This window comes from Plecotus auritus (genome assembly GCF_963455305.1).
Source record: "Plecotus auritus genome assembly, chromosome: 5".
Lineage (NCBI taxonomy): Eukaryota > Metazoa > Chordata > Mammalia > Chiroptera > Vespertilionidae > Plecotus > Plecotus auritus.
Genome location: NC_137776.1, coordinates 176,794,088 through 176,804,852, shown reverse-complemented (window position 1 = coordinate 176,804,852; position 10,765 = coordinate 176,794,088). Strand labels below are relative to the sequence as shown.

The 10,765-nt window shown below is 39.7% G+C and overlaps 1 protein-coding gene across 3 annotated transcripts in view; it reads right to left on the bottom strand.

Annotated features, from left to right (window-relative positions):
- Positions 1-10,765, bottom strand: part of RABGAP1 (RAB GTPase activating protein 1) — a 130,627-nt gene that overhangs the window by 59,130 nt on the left and 60,732 nt on the right. For all 3 annotated transcript variants that reach the window (XM_080669534.1, XM_080669535.1, XM_080669536.1), the window contains one exon: positions 5,706-5,856. In XM_080669534.1, the coding sequence (XP_080525660.1) occupies positions 5,706-5,856 (151 nt within the window). The remainder of the gene's footprint in view (positions 1-5,705; positions 5,857-10,765) is intronic.

The window sequence follows — 10,765 nt, the reverse complement described above, 5'->3', positions numbered from 1 at the left end:
AAAGTTCCACAGACCCAGCAGAGTAAAAGAAAATAAACAAATGTTGGTATTTCAAAGCATTCCAGAAGGTATGCATACCTGGGTGGAGATCAATGTTATGTGATCTAATTTGCATTTTTTGTTTCACACACATGCTTTCTCGTTGCAGGCAAATGGACAGCAATAATCAGAACTCAATTACATTTCATGATCTGAAACACTATGCTTATACAAAGGCGAGAAAGTAAAAAACCTACTGAGAATAAGCCTGATAGCCATTTGGACAGGTCTTATTGGAAAACATGGCAAAGTGTGGCATAGTAAAAGGACCAGTGGCACTGAACACTCATCTAGTTCAAATCCTAGCTCTAATATTACTTAGCCTGTCTTAGACTCAGTTTAATCATCTGTAAAATGATCATACTCCCTATTTCATGGGATTGTTGTGAAATAAAGACTTCCCAATATGTATCACATAGGGAGTATACAACTTTACTTTTTTCTCATGCAATTAAAATAGCCTGTGCTTTCCTACCAATCATGTTGCATTGCTTGAGGCTAGGCTCCTGAATACAAAGTCCCCTCTCTTACTGTGACTGCCCATTTCTAAGGCACACACCGTTATTATGATACTTTCTGAGGCCAGTGAAGGTACCTGGGAAGGTGATATGGCATCAATTATTCCCTCTACACAAGTAATTTCTCTGCCTGTGTCACCAGCCATAAATTCATTCCCAAGCTCCCTTTTCCATCTACAATTTGCCTGCTGTCACACAACTACAAGACCTGGATGTCCTGTTGAGATTTCAACTAGAGCACCCCAGATTAAATAGTTTCTCCACCAAATAAGCCTGTCTTGTTTTTCCCAATGTTTTAGGCACTCAAGAATGAAACTTAGAAATCATCTTGACCACTCTCACTCTCAATACAATGTTCTTAGGCACCATTTCCTGGAAATCTATTTCTACAACAGCTCTCAGATTCACTTCCTCTTCAGTTTTTACTACTTTACTTTAGGCCATCATTAAATATCGTCTGGACTTCTAATCTTACTCATTTTTCTAATATATTTATTTCTGACTGAATATCCAGTACCACATACTTTATTATGGTACTCCACTGTTCAAGAAGAGTCAATGGCTCCCAATTGCCCTTCCAATCTGATACCACTATTCCACATCCCCCAAACAACTTAAGCTCCAGCCAAACCATTCATCATAAACTGTATTTTTGAACTCCCATTTTTGAGTGCTTAATAAATATTAAATGAAAATAAGGAAGCTTTAGTTCAATAAACAGAAAAGGCATTTGCCAAAGTCAGGAGTCTAGTCTTTTCCTTGTGAATTTGGCCATGTAACTTACTATCTCTACATCCCAGGTTACTCATGTTTAAAACTAGATGGTTATGCTGATAAAAATATATTACATTGGCTGATGACTTGAAAGAATTAAAAATGTAATAGAAGTGCAATAAAACTACAAGCTGTTATACTACTACCATTAGTACAATAATAGGTCTTCTAAATTTGTTTTTATTTTAGTAAAACCAGTCTTTAGAGCTGTAATCAAAATCCTATCTAATAAAGAGGGAATATGCTAATTGACCCTCACGCTCTCCCAAAGATGGCAGCACCCACAGTCAATAAGGAGGGAATATGCTAATTGTTGCCATGCCCTCAAAGATGGCGGCACCCACAGCCAATAAGGAGGGAATATGCTAACTGACTGTCACGCCCTCAAAGATGGCGGCACCCACAGCCACAAGATGGCAGCACCCAGTCCCCTCAGCCCCGCCAGGGTGGCAGGCATGCAGCAAGGCTGGGCCCGCCTGGCGGGCCCAGCCACTCCACGTACCTGCCTCTGGAGTCCCCCAATCCCCTCAGCCTCCTAGCCGCCCAGGGCTGGCCTGAGGCAAAGGCAAGCCTTGGATGGCGGCTGCCCAGCTGCCCAGAGCTACCCGAGGCTCAGGTAACCAGGGCCGGCCGAGGCTTGCGCTGTCGGCAGTGGCAGCAGCAGAGGTGTGATGGGATGTCGCCTTCCCCTGATCGCCAGGTTGCCTCCTGTCCCTGAGGGCTCCCGGACTGTGAGAGGGGGCAGGCTGGGCTGAGGAACCCCCCCTCCAGTGCATGAATTTTCATGCACCAGGCCTCTAGTATTCACATAAAAACAAACAAACAACCCTGATAGCCACACTTTATCAAATCAGGAGTTAAATGTTTTATTTTGAGAAAAAAAACCAAAATATTTATGACATGGGAGCAATAAATCTATGTCCTCACAAAAATCTATACATTTATTTCCTTTTTAAAAATAATGCAGTCTCATGATGTATTTGATTTTTATAAAAGAGAGAATAACTATTTCTGCATATACATGACTGGAAGGAAATTCATTAAAATTCAACACTACTTTTCACTGATGGTTGGAATACAAGTCATTTTTTATTTTCTCCTTTATGGTTTTCTTTATTTTATGAATTTCCCAATTTCTATGTATTATTTAATGGTTTTTTGTTGTTGTTTTTTTTAAAAAAAAAAACAGCCAAAATAATATATGACATGTCACTTTGGGAAAGGTAACAAAAAAACCTGGCTGCAAGATTTTTTTTGGCCTTCACTCTATAAATCAAGTCACTCTTTTCTCCTCCTTTAAATTTAGTCTTTGAAGGAGCTAAGCCAAAAAACCTCTCCAAAGTTTATATGTGAAATTTCAGAACAGACAGCATGCATCTGGCAAAGAACCCAAGTCCAGAATAAATAACTTCCAAAAATTAGTAATATATATATATATGTGTGTAAGTTTTACATATATATATGAAAATAGTATGTACAAATCCTGCTGTCTTGGTCTGTTTGAATGCTACAATAAAATACTACAGACTGGATGACTTATAAAACAGCAGGAACTTATTGCTCACAGTTCTGGAAGCTAGAAGTCCAAGATCGAGGCACCAGCACGGTTGGGTTCCTGTGAAGGCCCTCTTCTGGCTTGCAGGCTGCCAACTTCTTGCTCTGTCCTCACATGGTGCAAGGTGACAAGGGATCTTTCTAGAGCCTTTTTTATAAAGGCATTAATCCCTATCATGGGGGCTCTGCCCTCAAGACCTAATCACATCCCAAAGGCTCCACCTCCTAATACCATTACCTTGGAGGCTAGGTTTCAACATAATAAATTTTGAAAGACACAAATATTCAAAACCATAGTACCTCCTATATTCAAAAATGTTCATTAACAACTTTCTTCATAATAAGCCAAAAATGGGGCGGGGGGGAAAACTCCACAAACATCTATAATAGCAGAATAGACTTTTTTAAAGGGTGGTTTACTGATACAATGGAATACTCTCAGAAATTTTATTGAAAATGAAAGCAAACAAAAAAACAGCTAATGAGACATTCAAAAAAAATGAGTGCATTTAAAGCAATACCAACTTGCATCAAATAACACTATAGTGTAAAAAAAAACAAAAAACATTTTTGCCAATATTATGATGATTAAATAATTTGCATTTTCTGATCACCTACTAGCAATTTAAACTAACATACACATCATTAGAGATCTTTCTAGGTTCTAGCCATGTGCATGATAATCAAAGTTTAATATGCAATACAAAGCACATGACATCAGCATATGTAAAACAATCAAATATACCAGATTTGTTAATAGCTATATTTTACACGTCATGTAATTATCAAATTCCTATTCAAAAAACAGACTTTCTCATTTTCATGGAACCAGAAAAATAGAATACTTCATGTTTTTGATATTTTTGGCTGAACATGTCAAAGGACTTCAAAAGAGGAACTAGAAAGATAGTTAGAACTGAGAATTATACATCCAAAATATGATTTTCCAATAAAGGAAAAAATCAACTTGCCAATCAACATGGCTCTACATGTCACATACCCTCACTTCCATTCATACGATGAGCCCAATGGTCTTCCATCTTTCCAGGCTTAGGGAGCTCTTTTCTGAAACCCATCTTAAATGTGATTTCCTGATAATCTCCTGTTCTCCCAGGCTGAATTTATTACTACTTTTGATGGCTCCAACTGTGCTTTTTCAAACTATCATATGACATATGTCTATCACATGACAGTTAATTACTTCTGTGTTTGATCTAGCTTCAGCATTAGGCTTGTAATACAGTCACTCAATAGAAAGGAAATTAATTAGAAGGTGGCTGGAGCGGGAGGGACTGGGCCAGATGCGCCGGACATGCCCTGGAGCCCAAAGAGCGTCTGCGGAATGAGTGGGATCCCTCTAGCAAAGGGGTCCTCAAACTTTTTAAACAGGGGGCCAGTTCACTGTCCCTCAGACCGTTGGAGGGCCGGACTATAGTTAAAAAAAAAAACTATGAACAAATTCCTATGCGCACTGCGGGCCCGGGACGAGTCAGCTGCTCAGCAGGACAGGCAGCGGCACCCGGAGGGCCGGATAAATGTCCTCGGCGGGCCGCATGTGGCCCGCAGGCCGCAGTTTGAGGACCCCTGCTCTAGCAGGTGGGGTCCCTCAGCCTGGCCTGCAGGGATCGGGCCAAAACCGGCAGTCCAACATCCCCCGAGGAGTCCCTGAGTGCAAGAGGGCACTCTGCAAAGTTGCTGTCGCTTGGCAGCTCCTACATTGAGCATTGAGCGTCTGCCCCCTGGTGGTCAGTGCGCATCATACCTACTGGTTGGCTGGTCACTTAGCCTTTTCTATATATAGATAAATAATGGAGGGGATCAGAATATAAGTTCTTGAAAGAAATCACATCTGACTAGAAATAAGATGATGAGAAGGAACACTAATATTCTGAGTAAGTCAGTATCATTTTCTGGTGTGGAAAGATCCAATTTCATGTTCAAATGCTGTACTTCCTTTAAAGTTTTTAAATAAAAATCTTATAGAGGTATTACTCATCTCTTATAAGGTGTTCATACATTTTTAAAAGAAGTCCCACCTTTTGTCACATTGAAAAATTCTCATACATTATTGGAGTTCTGAGAAATTCATTCATAACCCAGGTTTGGGATTTACATAGCACTGGAGAAACTGCTTCCTAAATATAAACATTTCAAGAATTTGAGGAAATAAAAATTAAAACCAATAACATGGTTACAAAGGCACAAAGCTTTACCTAACCTTGCAGAAAATTATTTTTCAAATTCTTGTATTCTTGTGCAAGAAACAGTTTTTGTTACTTCGCTTCTTGCAAAACCTTGAAGAATGCATGAATTTGAGAAGGGGATACTAAAAAAAATTAGAATTCTTCAACTTAGAGAAATAAGCTAAAAGGAAATCTGGTTTTAAGGTAACAGAACTATATTCTTCCAATTGCAGAAACTAGAAGTAGACCTTACCTTACTAAGAGTACATTTCTGTGACATGTGAAAAGGATTAAAATAAACAAAAGCAAGTTTTTACATAATGCATAGCACAACTGATCTAACTAAAAATGGAATGGAATGCAATTATGGTAAAAAATAAAAATAAAATAAAAGATTTAGGTACACAATGGGTAGAGGACATCCTTTGCCCCTGAGGTGAAATCAATCAAAGAAGAAAAACTATCCTTCTCCTTTGTGCCAATACTAGAAATAACTTTGGGCTAGAAGTATAAAAGTTCTGTTCTATAAGGTAAAGGAATTATAAAGAAAATTATTGGAAATCAAATAGCCACAATGATCTTTTTGTAACAAATTTCCCAAAATATTAATGCTGAAGCTCAATCACCATCCCCTTACCTTTGTGATGAGAATTCGGTATTTTTCTACCAGCTGGTCATTGTTGTGACAACCTGCTAGCAGCTGCCAGACTTCTCCTCGAAGAGCTTCAGGAACACCGCTTCTTACTAAGGACGACAACTGCTTTGGTCTCACACTCAAGTTGAGATGCCTAAAAATAAAGCCATAACCCAGAAGTACATAAGAGTAAGATCCTCTAAAAATAGTTATTTTTATGAAAACTAAACTAAATGATTTATAAAGACTTAATAATGATCACATACCAATAAAGAAAAAATAATACGTAAAGCTGTTGAATTAAATGTGGCCAAGATAACTATAAAGGTTGGGTGGAGGAAAGAATACTGCAGTCAGGCTACTTCCTAAGTATCTTTAAATCACTGTTCTACTAAAAAAAGAAAAAGAAAAGCAAAACTAGAAACTATAGCTTTATGGTTGTGGCTTATATAAGATAAACAAAGCAAAATTCTCATCAGTAGGTACACAGCCAAAGATAAATGCTTGGCCCTGTATCAAAATTGACAAACTGTACTTATATGTACTTATATGCTCTAAGTTAAAATAAATATTTAAAATAAACATAAAAATAAATGCTTTCAGCAGTTTTTATGAAACCTTGCTTCAAGTGACTTTTTTGAATGACTATGTTGATTAAGACAGTGTCTACTCTATAATAGCATGAAAGCAGGTTGTTCAAGTCTTTAAGCTTCATCTTTCTCATCTATAAAATGGGGAAAATAAACTTATCTTGAAATGTCACTATCAATATACTGCTTCAATATACTAGGTGTTTTTGCACACAATTTTATTTGATCCTTATAACAAGCACCTGAAGTAGGTGGGAGTATCTTCAGTTTTACAAATGAAGGAAGAAATTCAGGGAAGTCTATTAAATGATTGACGTAGTCCTCAAACTCTAAGACCAATAAATGTTCTGTGTGCTATATCACAGCTGCTTTGTGATTTAAAAGCCACCATTATTGGGTCAATAAAGCAGGCTTCTGGTGTGGAGAAGCTCCTGTGACTATCAGAAGTTACTGATATAAAAGGACCACTATCCTATCTAATAAAGAGGTAATATGCAAATTGACCATCACTCCACACACAAGATGGCCACCCCATGTGGTCAAAGATGGCCACCCCTATGTGGACACAAGATGGACAACACAAGATGGCCAGCAGGGAAGGGCAGTTGTGGGCGATTAGGCCAGCAGGAGAGGGCAGTTGGGAGGGACCAAGCCTGAAAGGGAGGGCAGTTGGGAGCAATCAGGCCTGCAGGGGAGGGCAGTTAGGGGTGACTGGGCCGGCAGAGGAGGGCAGTTGAGGGCAACCAGGCCTGCAGGGGAGGATAGTTGGGGGGGACCCAGGCCTGCAGGGGAGGGCAGTTGGGGGGGGGGGTCCCAGCCCTGCAGGAGAGGACAGTTGGGGGGTACCAACACTGCAGGGAGGGCAGTAGGGGGGAACCAGGCCTGCAGGGGAGGGCAGTTGGGGGGTACAAGGCCTGCAGGGGAGGGCAGTTATGGGGGGCCAGGCCTGCAGGGGAGGGCAGTTGACATGTGAAATGTGAAAAAAAAAAAAAAATGGTAGATCTTTGCATCTGGCAAAGAACCCAAGTCCAGAATAAATAACTTCCAAAAATTAGTAATATATATATATATATATGGAAATTTATATCTGATACCACTATTGAACTAATTGCCTGCAGTTGAAGAAGGATATAATTAAATGAATTAACAAAATGAATAAACAAAGCTTGATAAGACAAATTCCAAGCAACTGTATAAAATGCTGGTAAGTTCATCTAACAAAGCTAGAGTCTTTGCTATATCTAAGAACTAACTTCCTGCAGGGCAGTTAGGCGTTGATCAGGCTGGCAGGGGAGTGGTTAGGGAGTGATCAAGCTAGCAGGCAGAAGCGGTTAGGGGCAATCAGGCAGGCAGGCAGGCAGGCAAGCAGGCAGACAAGTGGTTGGGAGCCAGCAGTCCTGGATTGTGAGAGGGGTCGCAGATTGGAGAGGGTGCAGGCTGGGCTGAGGGACACACACCCTCCCCCGCAGTGCATGAATTTCGTGCACTGGGCCTCTAGTCTATACATACAAAAGTCTAAGTGACCGTTACGACCAGAACAAGCAGCAGTCAGACATCCCCCGAGGGGTCCCAGATTTGCAAGAGGGCGCAGTTATATGATGCGCACTGACCACCAGGGGGCAGATGCTCAACACAGGAGCTGCCCCCTGGTGGTCAGTGCACTCCCACAGGGGGAGTGCCGCTCACCCAGAAGCCGGGCTCATGGCTGGTGAGCGAGCTGCGGCAGCAGGAGCCTCTCCTGACTCTGCGGCAATGCTACTAAATGGTGGTGGTAGGCACAGTAGGCCGGGATGAGCGCAAGCAGTGCAGCAACTGGACACGGCTCAGGCTCCTCCCTGGCCACCTGCTACTTGGCACACTGCTACATCCCCCAAGGGGTCCTAGATTGTGAGAGGGCGCAAGCCAGGCTGAGGGACCTCCCTCCCCCCCGCCGTGCATGAATCCGTGCACTGGGCCTCTAGTCAAAATATGAAAAGGTCTGAGACTTTTATCAAAATGTTCCCAGAATTCTAGCAGAATAATGCATAGTACACTTAAAAATTGTTAATTCTGTGATGCTAGTGCCCTAATGCAAGAGCCATAGACAATTCAATACAGTGTTGTCTTTGCTGGGAGTAAAAAGAACGAAAGTGATTCTTCTGCTGATTAATTCAAGAATTGGTACACTGTCTTGGGCCAAATCTAGCCTTCCACCTATTTCTGTAAATCAACTTCTTTGCAACAGCCATTTTTATTTGTTTATGTATTATCTATGACTGCTTTCCCACTACAATAGCAGAGTTGAGTAGCTGTAATAGAAACTATTTGGCTGCAAAGTCTAAAGTATTTATAGTATTGGCCTTTTACAGAAAAAAATAAACCTAACCTTAAGTTTATTTGCTAACCTACCTTAATTTATATTGGTAAAATTTTCAGAATAATTTTATGTCATTGATACCATCAACTTTAGTGTTCCCATCTCCTAAGAGTCACATTAAAAATGAACTTGAGAATTAAAGAGCTCAAAGATATTATTACTAACAGGGCCACTAAAATCTAATGTAGAGTTAAATAAACCAGCTTTGGGATTGAACTTTAGACCGTTAAAAATTTGGGGCTTGCAATTTACTAACTAGAATTGCTGATTTAATATCTGAGCCAGTTTCCTTGTCTATAAAAAGGAGTACTAGTTCATAAGGCTGTGATTGTGGAGACAGAGCACATAACATAGCGCAGTGCCTAGCATATAGTACATTCATTCGTTTTTTGTTTTAAAATATCTTTTTTATTGATTTCAGAGAGGAATGGAGAGGGGGAGAGAGAGACAGAAACATCAATGATGAGAGGGAATCATTGATCGGCTGCCTCCTGCACAGCCCACATTGAGGATCGAGCCCACAATTCGGGCATGTGTCCTGACTAGGAATCCAACCATGACCTCCTGGTTCATATGTCGACGCTGAACCACTGAGCCATGCTGACTGGACTCATTATTTCTTACTACAATCACTACTACCACAACATCCATTATTTTTAATCCACAATAAGTTGGAGTGCTAGTTTTATAGACTTTTATGATATAAATGAGGAAAGACTCAGAAGAGTTAAGTGACTTGCCCAAGACAATACAGCTTAGAGGAAGGACAGGTAGTATGTGAAGCCTTGTCTACCAAACTCTAAAATTCCATAATATTGTGACGCTTCCTATCTATAGAACACATATAATAATGATTAAAATTAAATTAATTGGGGAGAAACTATATTATTATTTCTGAAGACATGACTGAAAACCAGCAAAAACAGTTTAAACACCCTGAAGACAGTTTAGACAGATGTAAATTCAGTTAATATATCTGAGGGAGTTGAAGAAGGATATAATTAAATGAATTAACAAAATGAATAAACAAAGCTTGATAAGACAAATTCCAAATGTATAAAATGCTGGTGAGTTCATCTAACAAAGCTAGAGTCTTTGCTATAGCTAAATGATTTTAAATGCACTATTGTATAACTATTCAAGACTCAATTACATTTCTATTTCGAGCAGAAACTTTTTTATACAGATGAAATTTCTGCCAGCAGCAGTCCAAACACGCCAAAGTCACTGAACTGAAAATATAATTGTGACGAGAACATCAGCAGGTTTGTCTCCTGATCGCTAAAGGAATAGCAAAAATAAATGAGAACTATTCCCCTGGGGCTTTTGCAGAGGTCACTTATTAAAACTACTTATGGAAAGACAAACCAGGCTTTGGTTCGTATTTTCCTCCTGCACACATCTGACGTTTTCCAATAAGAAGAGTCTTTTCCTAAAAGTGTAAGGCATTGTGAGTGTGCTAGGAGCAGATGATGCCCATCTGCAGTCCTGTCCCTTTAGGGCATGAAGTTTTTAAAAATGGGGAGACAGTTTTACTAAGAATAGAATAAAAGGCTTCAACAGTTAAAATGGCTGAGAAAAATCAAACCCCAAAGTAATAGGCCCATGGGGTGCTTACATGACAACCCTAATAATCAGAAAGTCTGAAACAGATGTGAAACGATCACTTTCAAGCTCAGATTTTTTCAGCATATCCTGGCATCCTACACAGATGAAAAAAGAAATGACATAAATGTCTCACCAAACTGACTTACCCGAGTGTCTTTGGTTTCATTAATAAATACCTGAAGGCAGTGTATTCTTTTTAGACAGTCTATAGCAGCGATTTTCAACCTTCTTCATTTCATGGCACACATAAACTAATTACTAACATTCTGCAACACACCAAAAAATATATTTTTGCCAATCTGACAAAAATAGGTATAATTTTGATTCATTCAGACTAGATGCTATTGTTTTGTTGGCTGTTGTCAATTTTATTTGACAACCTAAGTGAAGAGAGGTCAGTGCCCAATTAAATAGATAGGTATTGCATGTTTTAAAAATTCTTGCAGCACACCGGTTGAAAATCGCTGGTCTACATAATAGTGCTTCTTGACATTATTGTCAAGCTATCT